General features: G+C 37.7%; 1 protein-coding gene across 1 annotated transcript in view; it reads left to right on the top strand.

The window, feature by feature from the left end:
• The window catches only part of PCNX2 (pecanex 2), a 363,956-nt gene that overhangs the window by 98,090 nt on the left and 243,901 nt on the right, over positions 1 to 21,965 (top strand). The window contains 3 exon segments of the mRNA XM_021000480.2: positions 2,042 to 2,195; positions 2,295 to 2,327; positions 10,712 to 10,883. Coding sequence (XP_020856139.2) covers positions 2,042 to 2,195; positions 2,295 to 2,327; positions 10,712 to 10,883 — 359 coding nt within the window.

Here is a 21,965-nt window from a genome sequence, read left to right as displayed (position 1 = left end):
GTAATCCTCCTGAGTTATAATGTAACTCTCTGCTGGTCCCTGAGAATCAAGACATTTGTATATAGTCTGGAAACTGCCAGTCTTTCTGCCCCAAAAAGATAAATCATGCTAACTGAAGCTGTTTTTCCTCAATGTGTCCAGTTTATTCTCTATGAAGTACCAGCTGGGATACATTGTTATTGGTCTGGGCTCTTCAAGATGTTCCTAATGTTTTAAAGGAGAAGGAGGGGTGTGAGAAATGGGACACTTCCTCTGTCTCTCACACTTCGCTGACTCTGCTACAGGCTCAAAGGGTCTGCCTTCTCCAAATACTTCTAAAGCAGGCTTCTTTTAGAATCTCCTTCATGGATATACAGAGGTCCAGAAGTCTAATTATTTCAACCAGTTCTAATGCATTTGGTCATCTGATATCATCCAATAGGTGGAAGCACTTTACTCCTTCCCAACTGGTTAAAAATTGATTCAAACTTAGATTGCACTTTTGGTGGATTAATAGATCTATCTAGGAATTATTCATGCCATTGTATGTATTTGATTGCTTGATTCAATAACTCAAAGAGATTTTCTTAACCTGATAAGCTTAAAGTATCTTGTTAACTACATTTAATTGGGAGTGATATAAACATATACGTATTTACATATACACACATACATATGTGCATACACATGTATATGTATGTATATTTGTGTGTGTAGAGTTGTCCCAGACATTATATGTGTGTACGTGTGTTTGTATGTATATTACATGTGATTTAATCAATGTAGGGGGTTCCAAAGCAGTCCATCCTTGGTCAGGAGGACATGGTACAATGGGAAAAGCTCTATATTCAGAGAACCTGGGTTCAAATCCTGTCTCTGATACTTGCTTCCTGTGTAACCTTGGGAAAGTCATTTAAGTTCCCTGGGCCTCCGTTTTTTTTTTTCATGTAAAACAAAGGGTTTGGATGAGGTGGCCTCTGAGATCCCTTCCAGTTCTAGATTTATGATCCTTTGACCTGGGATCAAGTCCTACTTCCAATCTATGTTGGCTGTAGGACCATGAGTGAATTAATTCTCCTCTAAGTTTCTTTCTTTTTTTTTTTTTAATTAATTTTGGAGGCAATTTAAGTTGTGGCTTGCCTAGGGTCACAAAGCTATTAGGTGGCAAGTGTTTGAGGTTAGATTTGAACTCAAGTCCTCCTGATTCTATCCACTGCACTACCTAGCTGCCCCATCCTCTAAGTTTCTAAGGAAACTTTAAGGCTACATTACATGCAAGTTACCTATGAGAAGTTTCCCACACTGATGAGAACTATTTATAGAAACCAATTAAACTATAGGCAGCTCACCTATAGATGATAGTTTTAGCTGCCTGGGGTACTAAGAAGTTAAGTTAGTGATCCAGAATCACATAGTAAATGTGTGAGACCAAATTTGAACTCAGGTCATCCTGACTCCAAGGCTAACAGTCCCTCCATGATGTCTGTTCTCTCTCCCTCTCCCTCTGTCTCTGTCTCTGTCTTTCTCTGTCTGTCTCTCTGTCTCTCCCTGTCTTTCTTTGTCTGTCTCTGTCTTTCGGTCTGTTTCTGTCTGTCTCTGTCTGTCTGTCTGTCTGTCTGTCTCTCTCTCTCTCTCTCTCTTCAAAGAGACTAAAATTTTTGGCCAATTATAAGGCAGCTACATGGTGCAGTGGAGAGAGTGCTGGGCCTGGAATCAGAAAGACCTGAGTTCAAATCCAGCTCAGACACTTAATTTGCTGTGTGACTCCAGGCAAGTCACTTAGCTCTGTCAGGCTTGATTTCTTCATCTTGTAAAATGGTGATAGTAGCACCTACCTCTCAGAGTTGTTATCAAGATCAAATAAGACAACCATAAAGTGTTTAGCACACAGTGCCTGCCACCTAATAGGGCATAGCTTCACAAATGCTTATTCTTTTACAGAGCTCAAAATTTTATTTAAAGGGTAATAAATTTTGACTATCGATCTCATCAGAAACATAGAGTTTTTCTCTATTTAATAGAGAGAGTCTTAACATTCCCCCTTATTTTTATCTTTCCATAGAACTGAGGACATTAAGGAAAATGTATTTGCTGTTTTACTCATCATTCTGGTCTCTCTGCTTGGATTTCTAACACTGAACCAAGGCTTCTGCAAAGACATATGGCTCCTGCTCTTCTGCCTCGTTATGGCCAGTTGCCAGTATTCCCTTTTAAAGGCAAGACCAAAGCTATTTCTTATCAGGCCAATGTACTTGTGCATATATGTAATTTAAAACATCAAATGATCTCACTGACACCTCTGATTTGTGTTTTAGAGTGTTCAGCCTGACCCTGCCTCACCAATACATGTAAGTGTCAGAACACAGGCAAGTAATTTGTCTTGTCCATTTGTACAGAGGACAAAAATGAAAAATATTCACCTTGTAGAATGTGATTATGTCAAAAGACATTGATGATGTCAAATAAAAGGGGACCCCCTCCCTGGGAAATGCTCAGCCTCTTTTAGTCATTCACCAGCTATTTGCTGAGTCTGCTATATACAGAGCTTTGTTCCTTTGGAAAATGGATAGATGGATGAATGGATGGATGGATGGATGAATGAATCTTTATTCTTTGCCCTTCACATTTAACTGCCCAAACAGCTTCCCATGTTTTCCTGCTTGCCCAAGTGAAAGTGACAATGACTTGGGGACAAAAGGAGATTCATTCATATTCCCATACCTCATCTGGCAGAAGGTTCTCCATACTGTAAACATATTTATGAGGCCAATGAGAGTCCTGCACATGGAGAAGGATGAACTTATAACAGCCTTCCTGGGCTTCACCATCACCATTTCCTGGTGCTACCATAAGACAAATTATATGGAGAGAAGATAGTATCTTCTGTCTCTGCTATACAAACAGAAAAATGCCAGTCCAAATTATGTGGGTCTCCCCCTTGTTATTACTACTTTTGAGCCTATTGTTGCACTTTCAGTCTAGTAATTATTTGATATTATATTTGTATATTATATATAGTATATTATAATTATTATATAGCACTATAAAGTACTATACAAAAACATATAATAATATGATGGCATATTAATTATAAGAAATCGATGATGATAACAGTGACCTACATTTTGCAGTTTTCATGGCACTTTCAAGCTTGTCTCATTTGATCCTCACAATAATCCTCTGAGGTAGTTGTTACTGTACCCATTTTATAGATAATAATGGAGCTACCTAAGCTCAATCACATAGAACTAAAGCCATGCTAATTTCTTTAAGCTAAAATGGTTTCCTTTAATTATGTTGTCTTTTTGTTTTTATCAGACATCTTATAGTATGTGCTATGGAATATAGCCTGTCATATTCCCAACCCAGCTAGCTCACTGTCCAAATGCCTTTGAGCCAGGCAGATAGGCAGTTCAAAACCTCTATTATTTAAACAACCTTTTTTCCCCCTTTGTTATCTTGCATTCCCATGAGCCCATGAAATAACTATCCTAAATTAAAGCATGACCCACTCTCTATTCTGGTTTTAAAATTCATCACCAGGATTTAGAATTGATTTTAAATATGCTATAACTAATGTTTCTCTCATTGTAATTAAGGAAAGCATATGATTGGATGATCACATGACATATGTTTCCTTCTTGTTAAATTCATCTGCTCTCTGTAATTGGTTTACATATAATACAACTCCTTTTATCCTAGAGACTGAATGTCAAGACAAGCAGAAGAAGCATAATTAGGGTCTTAAGAATGGATTGTTGTGGTTATCAGTAGAAATCTGGTGAGGTAGAAATGGGTAGAGAAATGCATTTCTGAAATTCATCACTCAAGCCAACTGTAAGTCCCAAATTATCCATTATCCTGCCTCAGTGAATTCTCATTTCTGGAAAGATCACACTGGAGTTAGTGTCACCTCTAGGCATGACTTGAGGGAAGGGATTTAATATGTGAAAGAATGATTTAGTAACAAACATTCCTTTCCTGAATACACTACTTGTTTCTTAAAATTAATTTTGAATCTTTTTTTAAATTTTATTTATCCTTTAAAATATAACTTTCATTTTCCAATATGTCTCTCCCATCCCCTAGCCAGAGAATCATCCCTTAATACAAAGAATATTTAAAATGAAAAGGAGAAAAAATTGTTTCAACAAAACTGGCTCACCAGCCAAGCCCAGTATTACATATAGGGCTTCATATCCATATTCACCCACCTCTGAGAAAAAGGGGCTGGGAGATATACACTCAGTATAATGATTCTAATAGCAATGGTTTATTACATCAAAGAAAGTATTGGGGGGCAGCTAGGTTGCGCAGTGGATAGGGCACCGGCCCTGAAGTCAGGAGCACCTGAGTTCAAATCCTCGGACCAAAACACTTGAGGCTTACTAGCTATGTGACCTTGGGCAAGTCACTTAACCCCAATTGCCTAAAAAAAACCAAAACAAAACAAACAAAAAGAAAGTATTGGTATAAATGAATAACTAGTGTACTTAATGCTCCTTGATAGGTTTGTAATATACCTACTTCTGTTACTACTCCTTTGAGATGGAATTAATTATACCCATTCTTAAATCACGTTAGGCTACTATTGCCCTTTTTCTGTAAGTTGATGGGCAGAAGGAAAGAAATGAAGCCCTCCTTGACATGTCATCTTGCATATCTAAAATGATACACTTTTGAGTAGAGTAATTAATTTGCTTTGTACTTAGTTCTCAGTAGATTGATTAGTCAGTGACCTGAGTTACTAGTTCTTTTTTAATTCTTGCCAGAAAATGGTAGTTCCATGAAAGGTATTTCCTTTTTATAATCTGAAGAAATAAGCACATTATAAAGATGAACTGATCAATTCTCAGTAAACTAATAGGCAGACATTAGAAGGCAGAATCTACTGTCACCATTTTAGAGGGCAGGAAACTCAGGCAGAGAGTATTCAAGTGACCCAAGTTGAATTGGAAGAGGAGCTGGGTAAATCATGATCCTTTTGATTAATAGGATGACAGATTTAGAGCTAGAATGGACCTTAGAGGTCATTGAGCTCCAATTTGCCAAAGTTCACCCCTGCTACTAAAGGTCTAAGGCAGAATTCAAACCCCATCTCTCCCACCTCTATTCCATTCAGTATGCTACACTGGCCTCTCTTCTCTCACATGGCATGTAAAATGAACCTGGTTTGGCTTTTTATTCTTTTTTTTCTTTTTCTGACACTGTTTAATTGCATGGGAACCAGTTGAATCAGCCTTTATTTTCCTTTGGATGATTGATTTTCTTTCCTCACTGGTTCTTTTCAGGAGGCTGGTTGGAAACAGATGAACAAAATCTTAAAAACAGAAAACAAAAGGAAAATAAAAATGAATTTGTAGTGGACCATTTGTTATATTCCAGATTTTTTTTCATTAAACTTAGAATCAATTAGAGACATACTAATAGGCTTAGTACTAAACAAAAAGGGGAAAAAATCTGAAGACATTCCAGACTTATAGGAAATCAGGCTAAGAGCTCAGTTTTTGTTGTTATTGTTTAATTTTAATATTTTATTTTTTTCTAATTACATGTACAATTTTTTAAACTTTTATTTTTTTTAATTTTTAATTCCAAATTTCCTCCCCCTTCATTGAGAAGGCTAGCAATTTGATAAAGATTATACCTGTGCAGTAATGCAAACTGTATTAATCATGTTGTGAAAGAAAACACAAACAAAAAAGAAACAAAAATAAAGTTTAAAAACTGTATGTTTCAATATGCATTCAGATTCCATCAGTTTTTCTTCTGGAGGTGGATAGCATTTTTCATCATAGGTCCTTCAGAATTGTCTTGGATCTTTGTATTGCTACGAATAGCTGTCGTTCACAATTGATCATTATATAATATTGCTGGTACTGTGTACAGTGGTTTTCTGGTTCTGCTCACTTCACTTTGCATCAGTTCATGTAAGTCTTCCCAGGTTTTTCTGAAAGCATTCTGCTCATCCTTTTTATAGCGCAATAGTATTTCATCATAATCATAGGCCACAACTTGTTCATCCATTCCCCAATTTATGAATATCCCCTCAATTTCCAATTCTTTGCCACCACAAAAAAAGAACTCGGAGTTCTAATGTAGAAATCCAAGCATGGTCCAATGCTAATGGCCAACATGAATAGTTCCACTATACCCTTAATCATGAATAATCTTATATTAGGCTCTCTAATCAAAGTTCAATTGACCTAATCCACATGGGCAACATTTACCAGAGAGGAAAAAAAAAATGTGAATTCCCTCTTGCACACTTCAAGCAAAGAAATCCTATAGATATAAATGCATAGGTCTGGTGTGTCTTGCTTGTCTATACTGTAAATTTCTAGAGGGTAGGGGGTCATCTTTTCTATGTTCTATTTAGTTCTGCAACACCTAGTAGAGAAATTCAGTAAATGCTAATCAGATAAAATACAAATTCCTTCTAGCCCAGTCATTTTCTATCTGATTATAAAAAAAATTTCCTTGAAAGCTCACCTTTCTTATTACTATCTTATGATCAACTCCAAAAAACAGTTCATCTGCCAATTCCATGCCTTTGTCTCAAAGGCTATGAATCATGAGGACCACTGCTTCAAAGTGTGACACAGTGGATCTCTTCATCCTAGGACTAAGGAGCACTTACAGCTAGGTGATCTCCCTTTAGAACTCATCTGGTTGTTTCAGTGGTCTTATGTATTTTCTTTTTTAAAAGCATTATTTATAAACTCATAGATTCAGAGCTGGAAGGAACCTCAGAGGTGATCTGGTCTGATCCCTTCATTTTACAGTTAGAGCAAGATCAAACCCAGAGAGATGAAGTCAGGTGGCCAAGCTCACATGAGTAGTAGTAATAACAATTGCTAACATTTATGTACTGCATTAGGATTTGTGGAACACTTTGAAACATTGTCATTTTATTCTCATAATAATTCTGAGAGTTAGATGCTAGTATTATCCTCCTTCTACAGATGAGGAACTGAAGCTGAAAGTGGTTAAATTACTTGCTCAATGTCACGCAGCCAATTAGTGCCTGAGGCTAGATTTGAACTCAGGTCTTCCTGATTCCAGTTCCAGCATTCTACCTGTTGTGCTACCTAACTAAGCTAGGGCTCAGGTCCCCTGGCTATGAAACCAACCCTCTTGCCACATTCAACCAATGTTCAAACAGTATGGTTTTGCATCTACTGACTCTCATAGATACCTTCTTCCATGCATGCTCCAGCTTGTTATTTATTTATCCCAGTCCTGCCAGTAACTAGCTTCAGGACCTGGGTCCAAACAGTTTTCCTTCCTGAGCCCCAGTTTGCTTATCTGTACAAATAAAATGCCATTATTTAGATTTTGTATGCTAGGAGTTGTTTTGAGGAAAGTGCTTTTGGTATTGTAAAGTGCCTTACAAATAGGAGATATTCCTAAGCTAGAGACAATCTCCATAATGATAATGGAAGTCAGTAATTTGAAGATAACCTGTTGCTTCCCGATACAACTGATTCTTAAGTAATGCAAGATTTTCATGTCTCCTTTTCTCCACTCACATTTTCTCTACAATGGGCTGTGGCACAACTGTGTGCACACAATGTAGTGCCTGTTGGGACTTACAGAGCCAGGGGCTGTTCTTGGATACAGTACTTGAATGCAGTCAAAAACATGGACAACCCACATTCACTTCTGCTTTTAGTTGCAGAGACACTTGTCATCTGCAGAAGAAGGTACTCAATGAGAGCTCCTTATACTGTTGAAGTCTTAGGTCCCTCTTATTCCCATTCCATCTCTTTCCCCTTAGTCCTTACCACTCAGGGGAAATCAAGCCTCATGAACAGAGCAAGCCACAATAAAAGTGATTCATCAAACACAAAAGAAATTAAATGCTCAAATGGATCAGGAGAAAGTATAAAAGTAGATAATCCAGAGGAAAGTACCAAATCACAAATGTATTGGCTGTAGGTTAAAATGTCCCATAACCTGAGCATAGTCCCAAGCCAGCAACTGAGTATCAGTGACAAGGCAAACATGGTGATGGAAAGGAGATTGTGTTTCTGATGTGCTGCAGGCTTTCCAAACTCAGGGGTCTTCCTTCTTGCCAAGAATCTTCTTGGCAAAGCTTAGTATTGATTTCAGACCTGCGATGGGGAGGGAGCAGGCCAGGAGGAGGGCAGGACAGTTGTTAAAATTTTTCCAACTTGATGCAGTGTGGTCATATGTACAACTCACTCAACCTCATCATGACGCATGAAAGTTACTAAGAAAGATAACCACCTTGGCTCTCAAAGGATTCAGTCAGAAGTTGCTATTTTATTCCAGTCTTAAAAATAAAATATAAAGTTTTCCACCAGCTGACTCAACCTGCAGAAGGTCCACAGACAATAAAATAATTTATCAACCTGCTCTAAAACTTGCCCTGCATAGACTATACTATTCATCACAGGTGTGTAGAGAAGTGGCTACTGGTAAAACTTTCCCAACCAATATTTTTGCTGCGTCATGAATAAGATGTCGGTTTTAAAATCCAATATGTGGGGCAGCTAGGTGGTGCAGTGGATAGAGCACTGGCCCTGAAGTCAGGAGGACCTGAGTTCAAATCCGGCCTCAGACCAAACACTTGACACTTACTAGCTGTGAGACCCTGAGCAAGTCACTTAACCCCAATTGCCTAAAAAAAGAAACAAAAAAAAGACAAAAAAAATCCAATATGTGGGTGATGTGATAGAAAATTGGAATGCTTAAGGACTCAAATACAGAAATGAATCTGTATCTCGTTGATCTGGGAATTCCCTCCAATAGTGCAGATTGCAACCTATCCATGCTGGCCCATTCTGTGTCACTTTTGTCCGTGACCTTATGTTTGATGCATTATGATGAATATTTTTGTTACGTGCATGTTATTGAACAAAGATAGATATGAAAGAAGTTTTAAAAGCGTGAAGGAAATATTCCAATGCATTTTGAGATATCCTGATAGGCCTCTTATTCCATGGGAATTCATGAAATTCTATTGAAAAATGAAAACCAAACCCTAGAGTTTTTGTGATTCATACACATATGAAGAATGCAACTAGACAACCAAGAAACTTTATTAGTTTGTGTTATTGGGGATTGAAGAAAATAAAAGTGCCTTTTGTAATGCCCATGTATTTGGAATGGATTTATGATGGTTTGGAGATACAATGTAATATGGGAGAATGAAGTTAAAAATGAACAGGATAATGAGGTACTGTGCTAGGTAATTGAGTCTTGAATTTTTATTTCATAATTTGAAATGCATCCCCATGCTCAGTAATCTTTGGCCTGGTTGGGTTTTAAAAAAAGATATTTCAGATTAATGCTAATATAGCAGAAGTCTCAGCCTGGCTCAATGCCAAAAATTTACAACCCCCTAAGGACAGTGTATTTTTCTATCATATTAAAAGAGCCTCAGAACACGACTTTCCCCTACCACATGATGGACATTTAAATTGCATTTCCTAAATACAACTGATGGAAGAAAGAACTTAATAACTCTCCTTGCAAAGACAGAAATGTATTTGCATACACTAAGAAATTTTTTTATACTTGGATAAAAACTGTTTATATTAAATAATATTTCAGTATCATGATTTTGAGATGCAAAGGAAATATTTCCATACCCAATAATATGGGCTTGGTTGGATCAAAAATGGAATTTCGGAGTATGCTAGTAAGTTTTGGGTAGGCATAGGGCCAAAAACATCCCTAAGTATCCAACCCATATTGGCAATGTTTCTTTTCCCCCATAGTAAAAGGTAGCCTCAGAATAAAAGTATTTTAATTTCAGAGAGAGTAGCTATTTAAATTACATTTCCTAAATGTAACAGGGCCAAAGCAGTGACTTTAAAAAGATCAAATTTGAGGTCATATTGCTATCATCTTGACTAATCATGCTCAAATCATCCCAATGAATTAGAAGAATAAAATATAACCTATCTGTCCTTGAGCACACTGCCAGAAGAGTGTGTTTCTTTTAACTCTAAGTGACTTTAGGGATGCTCTTTAAACCATTCTTTGTTGGTACTTTAATTCACTGCCTGGGAGGAGTTGAATTCTTTTCTTGATTCTGCCATCAACTTGTTCAGTGACGTTGGGAAATTAATTTCACATCTGGGTCTTGGTTTTTCTATCTATTTAAGGGCAATATGACTAATTACTTCTTCTTTCCAATAACCATGTTGTGAAGGTTCAGGAGCTGATGTCTGACAAGTGTTTAGCATTCCTCAAAGAAGTGCTTGATAAATAGCTGGTCATCATTGCTGCATTAGATCATACTCACCTCGTTTAGCTGTTTAATCTATAGCAGCGTCTATCTCCATGAAATGCCAGGCATTTGAAACTTACAACTTTACAATTTCATATCTTATTAAGGGTGGAAGCAAAATGAAAACATAGAGCAAATGATGACTTAAATTATTTTCTCACTTAAGATGAACAATAAAAAAAATATCCGTGTTTTATCACAGGGAAAGTGATGTTAGAGCTAGATTTTCTCCGTGGAGGGTAATTAAATTTTCAGGACTGATTACCATGGGCTTGTTAAAGAGAAGCATGATATTATTGTTGAATTCCAGATTCATCAGAATACCAAGTATGCTTCATTGTGTTTAGGGATGTTTCCTGCAACTTTCTTTATGTGTTTTTTGACTTGTTCACTCATTCTGTACACTTTGTTATGTTGACACAACAGACATCATGTTTTCTCTTCAGAAGTTTCGTATTTATTTTCTAGGGACACAACCAAATAATTACATACAGCAGACCCATCTACTTTTGTGTTCTTTGTGGACTTATTTTGCTTCTTGACATTGCGGCCAAGGCCAGGCATCCTCCCAGTTACACTGTGTATGGCCTGAGGTTCTTCTCATCAGGGTCCCTTCAGTTAGCAAGAGATCACCTAATAGGTAAGTTGTTTATGGCTTGTGGCAATGCAGAGAATGGACTTCCTTTTAAAACTTGGTTGAAGAAATATTTTGATAAACTGTCTATAAAATTTCCTTCTGATCTTGGCTACATTTGTTTTATTTGTACAAAACCTTTTTAATTTAATGTAATTGAAATTATTCATTTTACAATTAACTCTTCTTTATCCATAAAATTTTCACTTATCCACCCATCCAATGTTCCATGTTCTTCTAATTTTCTTGTCACATCTCTTTATATCTAGGTTATGTATCCATTTTGACCTTATCTTAGTGAAAGGTATAAGATATTGGTCTATGCCCAGTTTTTGCCATACTTATTTCTAGTTTTCCCAACAATTTTTACCAATAATGAGTTCTTATCCCAAAATCTTAAAGTCTTTTCATTTGTCAAATACAAGGTTATATTTATTTGCTTCTGTAAATTGTATGTCTACTCTATTCCATTGATCTACTGTTCTTATTTCTTAGCCAATATCAGATGGTTTTGATAATTACTGCCTTATAGTTTAAGATCTGGTACTGCTAAACCTCCTTCCTTTACATTTTTTCATTATTTCCCTTGATATTCTTGACTTTTTGTTCTTCTAAATGAATGGGAAATGTTTGAAGGGAGGGAGGAATGTGAACTCACACCTTGTCTTGTATGTCACATAGATGCTTTCTTAAATCTTATATTTAAATGTTTGTTTATTGGCATGTCTGCCTTCTATATCTCTAGTCACATGCAGTGGTCACTAGCTTATAGTAGACTGGTCACACTTAACTATCGCAACTTGCCACTAAGGCTTAATTGCTTTGAAAGTGGTTAGTAAAAACTAAAACTAAACTTGGAATTTTAAGAATTTCCCACTCACTGGTCAGTCTGAAAGACTGACCCAGATAATCATGGATGGGAGATGCCACAATGAACCATATTTCAATATTGGCCAAAACTGAAAATTCAGGGATGAGGCAAAAGGAGGGCTATGGGGCTCCTCATGGGGCATCTCTCTGTATCTCATCAAATAAGATGTTGAAAAAGTACAATAGAGCAGGCATGGGAATAGATATCCTGCCAGAACCATGAGAGTATAAACTCTAGAGAGACACAGGACCTGGGCGGGGATGATGGTGTGGTAGGAGGAAGGTAGGATGTACACCAGTGGTTTGGCTTCTGGTCGTACTGCTTTCTCCAGCCTTGTTGTTTGGCATGCTACTGGGGTGTAGTGCATTATTACTATCCTTTATTCCTACATCTTCTTCCTCTCTCCTTCTAGCAGATGAGCTCTCTTAATCAGATATTGTTAGCACATCTTCCACTCATCCATTCTCACCATAAAAAGGATGAGGTTTAGAGAAGCTGTGGGTAGAGAGATAAAGAAAAATAAAATTTTGAAAAGCAAGTGATGATGCATTTGGCCATTTTTGCAACATTAACTAATGCCATGCCTTATACAAGAGAGCCTTTTCATGGAATTCAAATCTCAGTCCTGTTCCTAGGGCATACTGGCCCTCCAAGTCATGAATCCAAGTCTTGTGAGTGACCTAGTACTTGACCTTGAATAATCCATGGTAGATGGAACTTTGCCGTCATATGCCTCTAAGTAATGAACAGAAGTGTATAGGAGAACATATGTTTGTACTGTACAACTCCTGGGCAAACTTTCTGGCCTGGTATCTGCAGAACTAGAAGAAAAAGTAGGGGCAGGGAGAGAAACTTAGCAGTGACATTATTATGTTCTTCTCTTACTGTAGCAGTGTCCTGGTCAGATGGATACTGGAACGATCCCCAAACAAACCACTTTGCATTTTAATTTTTTTTCATTACATGTATTATCTCTCCTGCTAATTTGTAAATTATTTTGAGAACAGGGACTATGTTGCATCTATCACTGTAGTTCCTATAGTGCTTTGCAAATGGTGGATGCTCAACATATTTTTGTTGAATGATAAAATGTTATCTGATTTGAATTTTCTAGAGCTTACCCCATATTAGAAAAGATAAATGAAACCTCCATCTTCCCTCATCCTAAACTACATTGGCCTTTTTTTCATGGGACCAAGAATTCATATTCTTATTATTGTGCTATATTATAGTTTCCGGTTTTGTAGACTTGCTTTGGCATCCTTTTAGACTAGAATCGCCATTAATAATATTATTTCTTTGGGTATTTCTGTGGGTAGAGGTGTTCCAGATTACCAACAACCAGCATTTAAATGAACTTTTGGAACAGAATGTTTTGGTGATTTAATACTAACTAACTGACATTTGGTGAGGTGTGATAGAAAGAATACTAGCTTTGTAGTCAGGAGGTACATGTCCAAATCTTGGCTTTGCTGCTGATTTAACTATGTGACCTTGGGCAAGTCTCATCTCTTCCAGATTGAAATCCTGTGATCCAAGTCCTGTACTCCTTTTGATATTTGTTTCCTTGTCTGCAAAATGAGAGGTTATATCATATGACCTCTAAGGTCCCTTTCAGCTCTTTATTTTATAAATACTTTTGATGCTGTCTTTGGAGAACAGTTTCTTTAGATAAATTGAATTTATAGCTAGTTCCTCTCCAAATAAATCCTCCCTCATTACTGTCATCTTCCTCCTAAAAAAAAGTTAAAAAAACACAACAACATTTTGGCATCAAAACTTACAGTAATATCAAAACTTAACAGTAACATGAACAATATAATTAAGCTTTGAGCTTGAAATCCCAAACCTTAAAGTACGTTGTATATGCTCAGGGCTGATCTCTGGGGAGAAATTGTTGGTTCAGCGTTGACTGCTGGCTTTTGGTACACATTCATTTTATTTCTCCTCAATTCAGTCTGCTAGGAAGTGAGAAATAGCAAGGGGTATGATATGATGAGAGAGATAGTAAGGGATGAAGCGTTGTTATTAGTAGTTTTCATTGGAAATTGTTTTTTCACTCATTAAAATGTCTTGCTTTATTCTTGTCTGAATGTCAAAGTCAACAAGTAAAAATGGCAGTTAAAAAATCCAGCAAGCAGACTCAATGACTTCCAGGAGAAAGAAAAATGGCAGGGGTGTAGGTGTGGAGGGAGAGAACAATGGCTATCAATGGAATAAAAGTGTTGACTATATTAACCAGGCTTACCTGGAAAAGGTTGTGGGAAAAAAATTCTGAACAGGAGAGAAAGGAAAGAGATGGACTGTATATTTTGAATTTCAACTATGTGGGAAAAGACAAATTAATTAGTTATCCAAAAGTAGACCCTTTCCTTAGAAAAGCAGATATTCATCTTGAGACTTGGATTATGATCTGGGACCAAGATACTTAAGAGATCTGTTCCTTTCTTGACCATTGATTCATTTCATCAGCAAGCTGATTAATTTGTCCCCATGGCTTTACCAGGAAATAACAAGTTGTATTGTAGAATGCAATGCAGGAGGCTATTAAACTTAATTGTAAAATAATCATGCAAAAATTGAAATGTAAATTTGTATTGCTGCCTGCCACAATCATAAGACACTCATGCAGTCCTTTAAATTTTATGAAAGGCTTTTCTCGATTATCTTCCATTTAGTTTTCTTTCTAGTCTATACATAGTTAACTTTTTTACTTATGTTTTGGGGGCTGTAGCTGTCCTGAATCTCATTCTATATTTGCACATAAACTAAATTATTGTAGAAAATGGGAAATTGAGAGTTTTTTCCCTTTGAAACATTTTTTATCTTTAGATTGGATGCATTCTAGCAAACTATAGGAGTTTCAAAGACATCTAACTAAGGACTAGAACATAATTCAAATATTCTGAGGATCCATTCCCATGGCCATCCCTGGCAAGTCTAAGAAACAGGCAGGAAGGAAGGAAGTATAAAACTGAGCAGGAGAGGAAAGAGAGCTGGAGAAAAAGAATGTATAAAACACATAATTTGAAAGATTTGCTTATAATAATAATAGCTAACATTTATAGAGCACTTTGAGGTTTGTGAAGTATTTTATACATATTATTTCATTTGATAGCAGATAGATGAAAAGGAACACATGGTTTATTAAAAAGAACATAGGCCTAGATTTCAGAAGACCTGGAACCGATCTGCTATTACTAGCTGAGCAGTGTGACATTGGCCAAATCACTTAGTTCCTTTGGACCTCAGTTTTCCCAAGTGTAAAATGATCTGGATGATCCCAAAGGTTCTTTATGGCATTGAAATCCTAGGTGATTCCTGTGAGTATCAACAATAATGGTCATGGTGGTGCTATCAGTTGCCTCACTTCAGCTCCTTGTGTCTCTGTTGATTTGTCTTAGACATAAGCCAGATGGTACATTATGTTTGAACCAAGTTTGGGTTTTTTTTTTCTGAGTTTGAATGAGCTGAGCTTAAGCTTGTTTATAACTCTGTTATTTTTATTGAATGTCTTAAAAGCTAAATGGAGTTTTGCTTAAGATCAGATATGTCTCTGGCTTTCCTGATGGCATATGAATAGTTCACCCCTTGCTAGTGTCAAATTTCATATGTTTGGGACATACAATGGTCTTCTTGATTTTTATCAATTATAATTGCTGCTATTTTTTTTTATTTCTTGGTACTTCTGGTTTTTAAAGGAGATGCCAGTATTTTCAGGCTAAGTGAAGAACAAAAAATAGTGGAAAAGTGCATTGATTTTGTTGTTTTTAAGTCATGTCTGACTTTTCATGACCTCATTTGAGGTTTCCTTGGCAAAGATACCGGAGTAATTTGCCATTTTCTTCTCCTGCTCATTTTATACATGAGGAAACTGAGGCTAACAGGGTAAATGTGATTTACCCAGCGTCACACAGCTAGTCAGTGTCTGAGGCTGGACTTGAACTCATGAAGATGAATCTTCCTAATTCCAAGCCTAGTACACTATCCACTGAACCATCTAAACTTCCCCTTCCATTGATTACCCCCATTCAAGAGTAGTTGCCTTTGTTACTTAAGAACCCTTCTTGATACAATCAGTCAGAAAGAACCAGGTGTCAATGAGGCCTGGCCACCTTCTGATATCCATCAAAAACATTTCAATAGGTTCAATTAGAAGTCTTTCCTGATGGGGTGAGGGATTTGGTTATATGCTGAGGAGCTTATATTAAAAAAAAAAAAAGCAAGAGCTATTTCAGAACCAGGGAGACATTTCAAGGTTCTCAAAGCAGAGAGGAAGAAGCAAGGAGCAAGGGAGCAAGAAATCTGGGAGCTTACTTCATGATCTGAGCTGGAAAGAATAAGCAATCATAACAATCAGGTAAAGGGGAAAAAAATGACTTATATCTGGCAGGGAGCAAGGAGATTCAGAAGGGTCAATGGCCCTACTGTCATCTTGGAGTAAAAGAATGGGGCTAATGCCACCAGTCATACCCACCTTCTCAAGAACTAAAGGAAGTTCTGAGAAGAGATGTTTTTCCCCCTGTTTCCCCTTCTCCTACTTGTCTTTTAAGACACTGTAATATACTCCACTGCTTCTTTTCCCAAACATTCTCAATAACTTGAATTTTGCTTCAACCGCAAAAAGGTCAGGAATTAAGTAGTGATAAATATAAATGTATATTAAGGCAGAATGCCAACCTCTGCCTTAATGTTTAGAATTTTGTTAGCTGGGGGCTTGAAACAATTGTGATTGTACTCCTAACTTTTTATTTAATATAAACTCCCTAAAGCAACAGAGAAGGGAACCATGTGGACCCCGGGGGCCATTACACTGCTCCAGGCTTAAAATAAGTTAATTATGATTACAAGGTGTTACAGTAAGAATCATAGATTTAGAAAGGGAAGGGTCCTTAGAGATTGTGTAATAAAACCCTATGATTTTGTAGTTTCTTCTCTGAAGAAATTGTAGTCCAAAGAGTTCAAATGGCATTCCCACAATAGTAACTAGCAGAGGCAGGATTCAAATTCAGGCTCTGCTTCCAAATCCAATGTTCTTTCCCACAGTACTGCAAAGATTCTTAATGTAAACTATGCCCTGTAGAGGAAAACCAAAACTCATGCATGTTTAATTCTTCCTTCTTTCTCACCTTGTCACACATAATCCAATCACTTCCCAGATCTCTGTTATTCCCTGCTTTATGATCTCTCTTAGTCTATCCCATTCTCTCAACTCTCATGAAAGCCACCCGTTTTTTAGAACCTCATCTCTTTTCACCTTGATTCTCATAATAGTCTTCTAACTGGTCTCTTTGCCTTGAGTTTATTCCCCCTCCCATCCTGTTACTGCCTAAGTCATGCACCACACTAAACATGCCACTCCTATCCTATCCTCAGAAACATTCAGTGATTCCCCTTTTGCCTAGTAAGTAAAAATCCCTTATCCTAGCCTTTAAGGCTGCCTAAAATCTCTCCAACTTGCCTTTCCAGACATATTTCATACTTCTGAAAGGCAAGGACTGTTTCTCTTTTGTCTTTGCATCCCTAGCAACTAGCAAAGTACTTGGCATTTAGTGGTGCTTTCAAATGCTTGCTGATTGATTGATACTCCCATTCATATACTCTACTTTCAAACCAAATTAGACTTCTCTGACTTCTTTTCTTGCCCTGTTTTCTCCCTTCTACTGTTCATCCTTCTTGCCTAGAATACTACCACCATGCCATTCAATTGTGATTTCTTGAAAAGCTTCCTTTTCTCTAAGATCCAATTCATGTCCTAGCTCCTCCGTGAAGATTTCGCTTACCTTCCCCAAGATGACAGTGACATCTTCCTTCTCAGATTTCTCATAGAGTACTCTGTACAAGTCACTGTCTTAAGTGCTGATGTGTTACAGATCCTACTCTCAAAGAACTAACCTGTATCGGTAGAGGGAGTTTCCTCAAATGAGAGTTATCTTAGCACTTTTCCTATTTTTTAAAAATGTTTTTTGGTTTTTAACATGTGTTTTTAAAACTCTGGGTTACAAAATTTCTCTCTTCCTCCCTCCCCACCCACCCTCATTGAAAAGGCAAGCATCTCAATACAGGTTATAGATGTGTAGTCATGCAAAACACTTCCATAGTAGTCATGTTGTGAAAAACTAAGTATATTTCCCTTCATCCTATCCTACCCCCCATTTATTCTATTCTCTCTTTTGACCCTATCCCTCCTCAGAAGTGTTTCCTTCTGATTATCCCCTCCTCCAATCTCCCTTCCCCTCTATCAACCTCCTGCTCTCTTGTCCCCTTCCCCCCTTATTTTCCTGTAGAGCAAGGTAGATTTCCACACCCCATTGTGTATGTTATTCCCTCCTTAAGCCAAATCTTATGAGAACAAGATTCACTCATCCCCTCCCACCTTCCACCATTTCCCCTCCACTATAAAAACCTTTTCTTGTCTGTTTCATGTGGGATAATTTATCCCATTCTACTCCCTTTCTCCTTCTCCCAGTGTAATTCTCTCTCACTCCTTAATTTTATTTTCCAGATATCACCCCTTCATCTTTAACTCACCCTGTGCCCTCTATCTATCTATCTATACATACATATAATTTTTTCCCTCCCACTACCCTAATACTGACAAAGGACTCGTGAGTTATAAATATCATCTTTCCATGCCGGAACATAAACAGTTCACCCTTAATAAGTCTCTTAAGATTTCTCTTTCCTGTTTACCTCTCCCATGTTTCACTTGAGTCATATTTGAAAGTCAAATTTTATATTCAACTCTGGTCTTTTCCTCAGGAATGCTTGAAGTTCCCTATTTCATTGAATGACCATTTTTTCCCCTGAAGGATTATACTCAGTTTTGCTGGGTAGGTGATTCTTGGTTGTAATCCTATCCCCTTTGCCCTCCAGAATATTATATTCCATGCCCTGCAGTCCTTTAATGTAGAAGCTGCTAAATCTTGTGTTATCCTGACTGTGTTTCCACAATACTTGAATTGTTTCTTTCTGGCTGCCTGTAATATTTTCTCTTTGACCTGGGAATTCTGGAATTTGGCTACAATATTCCTAGGAGTTTTCCTTTGGGATCTCTTTCAGGAGGTGATCTGTGGATTCTTTCAATTTCTATTTTGCCCTCTGGTTCTAAAATATCAGGGCAGTTTTCCTTGATAATTTCTTGAAAGATGATGTCCAGGCTCTTTTTTTGATCATGGTTTTCAGATAGTCCAATACTTTTTAAATTCTCTCTCCTGGATCTATTTTCCAGGTCAGTTGTTTTTCCAATGAGATATTTCACATTCTCTTCTATTTTTTCATTTTTTTGGATTAGTTTTACAATTCCTTGATTTCTCTAATAGTCACTATCTTCCAATTGCTCTATTCTAATTTTTAAGGAAGTATTTTTGGACTTCCTTTTCCATTTGGCCAATTTTGCTTTTTAGGGCATTTTTCTCCTCATTGGCTTTTTGGACCTCTTTTACCACTTGGATTAGGTTATTTTTTAAGGTGTTATTTTCTTCAATATTTTTTGGGTCTCCTTTAGCATCACGCTCAGTTTTTCCTCTACTTCTCTTACTTGCTTCTAAAATCCTTTTTGAGCTCTTCCAAGGCCTGGGACTAATTCATATTTTTCTTGGAGGCTTTGAATGTAGGAGCTTTGGCTTCCTTGTCTTCTTCTGGTTGTATGTTTTGGTCTTCTTTGTCACCAAAGTAAGATTCTATAGTCTGACTTTTTTTGCACTGCTTGCTCATAATCCTGGCCAATTACTTGAGTTATAAACTCTTGATTAAGGTAGGGGTCTGTTTTCAGTGTGGAGAATGTACTGTCCCAAGTTTCAGGGATTTTGTGCAGCTGTTTTCAGAGATACGTGTAGGGACCTGTAAATTTTCAGTTTTTCCAAGGTGCTATGATCAAGGGCAAGGTGTTTACTGCTTTTCTGTCGTGTGCTCTAGTCTATGAGTGACCACAAGCACTCTTTTCTGTCTTGGAACTGTGAGGAGGATTTCTCTCCACAGCCACTACAAGCTCCACCATGTCAGCACTCCTCCTCGCCCCAGGACCACCACACAGAACTGTGACCCAGATCCAAGCACGGGCAAAGCAAGAGAATCCTGCACCAGCAGAGAGATCCCTGCAGTCCCCCCTGATCAGCCACTTGATTCACCCTCAGTCTGTGGGCCAGAAGCTCAGGAGGCAGCCGTCACCCTGGGGCCAAGCTCAGGGAATGGGGCTGGGACCCTTTTCTTCTCTCTCAGCGCAGAAACAGACTTTTCCCACTGACCTAGGTTGTCTTTGGCATTCATGGGTTGAGAAGTCTGAAAACTGCCACAGCTGCCTGCGATTCAGTCTTCTGAGGCCTGCTCCAGGTTAGCTGTGGCCTGCATGCCCACGCCCAACTGCGTTCCTCTCCCAGCCCTGTGCGAAATACCTTTCTGATCAACCATCCAGGTTGTGTTGGGCTGTAAATTTGTTTCACTCTGTCTTTCTGTGGGTTCTGCTGCTTTAGAATTTATTTAGAGCCATTTTTATAGGTATTTGGAGGGGTTTGGGGGAGAGCTCAAGCAAATCACTGCTTTTACTCTGCCATCTTGACTCTACCCCCTTATTTTTTAAAAATATATAATAATTATGTAACTTTTTTCTTTTTTTCTTCCCTCTGACAGTTGAGGAGAACAATGACACTCTTTATGAGCTCTTTATGTAAGGAAAATTAGTCTGACAGAGGTATTGATTGGATAAGGGAGAGAGTGGAGGTAGGAAGGTTTATTAGGAGGTCACCACAGTAGTCTAGCAAGGTGTTAGTGGAGTGGGTCCTTTACAAAGGTGATGGTAGTGAGAATAGAAAGGAAGGTAAAGATGCGAGGGAGTTAACAAGATTCAATAATTGGGTGAACATGAGAATTTTTAAAAAGGGTGAAATGTAGTACCAAAATTTTGAACATGAGAAACTGTTAATAATGGTGCCACCAACAAAAATCCTAATATCAGAATGAGAGGTATGCTTTTAGTGAATGATCGTTCATTTTGGGATGTTGAACTTGAGGTCCTCTGGTTAATTGTAGTTGTGTGAATGGAGTTCAGAGGAGTGGGTCAGGATTGTAGATATAAACTTTGAATTCATCTGAATACAGGTATATTTGGAACCCTGGGAGTGAATGATATGGACAAAAGACAATATGTAGTATGAAAAGAGAAGAAGGAGCAAGAACTAGCTACAGAGTGGGGAACCTACAGCCTCGAGGTCATATGTGGCCCTCTAGGTCCTCATGTGGGGCCCTTTGACTGAATCCAAACTTCACAGAACAAATCCCCTTAATAAAAGGATTTGTTCTGTAAAACTTGGGCTCAAAATGCCACACCCAAGGGCCTAGAAGGCCACATGTGGTCTCAAAGCTGCAGGTTCCCCACCCCGATAGAAGATAGAAGCATCAGTCTAAAGGTATTAACAAAAAGCTGAAAAGTCAATGAAAAAGTCTAGAGAGGAGAGGATAAAGAGGTAAAGTCAGTAGAATCTAGCATTTCACCATGTGGGATAGGGCTTGATGCTATGGGATCAACTGATATTTTTGAAATTGCTTTATGAGTGGCTAGGTGGTGCAGTGGATAGAGTACCGGCCCTGGAGTCAGGAGGACCTGAGTTCAAATCCAGCCTCAGACACATAATACTTCCTAGCTGTGTGACTCTGGGCAAGTCACTTAACCCCAATTGCCCCACCAAAAAGCAAAAATAAATAAATAAATCAATCAAGTAGCAGACTGAAGGGGATGAGCAATTCTATGTAGCCTCATTACAGATATGTGTATGGAAGGAATGGAGAACGTATTCTTAACACTGTCAAAAATTTAACCATAATTACTTATTCTTTGTATCTGTCTCCCTTGCTATTCAAGTTTGTCCTGGACAAACTTGTTTTTTTTTTCCTGGACCTCTTTGCTTTACGAACAACCCAGGAGTTAACAAGGAGATAATTGTCAGATAGGACAGACTAGAGAAATACACAAGGCATATCTAATCACATTGGATGAAATTAGTTTGGTTATTACTTTTGCATAATTTTAATCCTGCATAGTGCTTAAGCCCCAAACCTGTAAGTATGGTAACATGATATTTTTCACACTGAACAAAGAAACAAATCAAGTTACCAATGTTTCCTTTATAAATGCTGCTTGAAAAGAAATGGGAGCTCTATCAGAAGTTTCTTCATTTATAGTAATTATTAGGGAAAATGAAGATGGGGAAGAAGTGGGAGAA

Source organism: Phascolarctos cinereus, unplaced genomic scaffold (assembly GCF_003287225.1).
Source record: "Phascolarctos cinereus isolate Bilbo 61053 unplaced genomic scaffold, phaCin_HiC Scaffold_5;HRSCAF=322, whole genome shotgun sequence".
Taxonomy (NCBI): domain Eukaryota; kingdom Metazoa; phylum Chordata; class Mammalia; order Diprotodontia; family Phascolarctidae; genus Phascolarctos; species Phascolarctos cinereus.
Note: the sequence above shows the minus strand (reverse complement) of the source record. Positions and strands in the feature narration are given on the sequence as shown.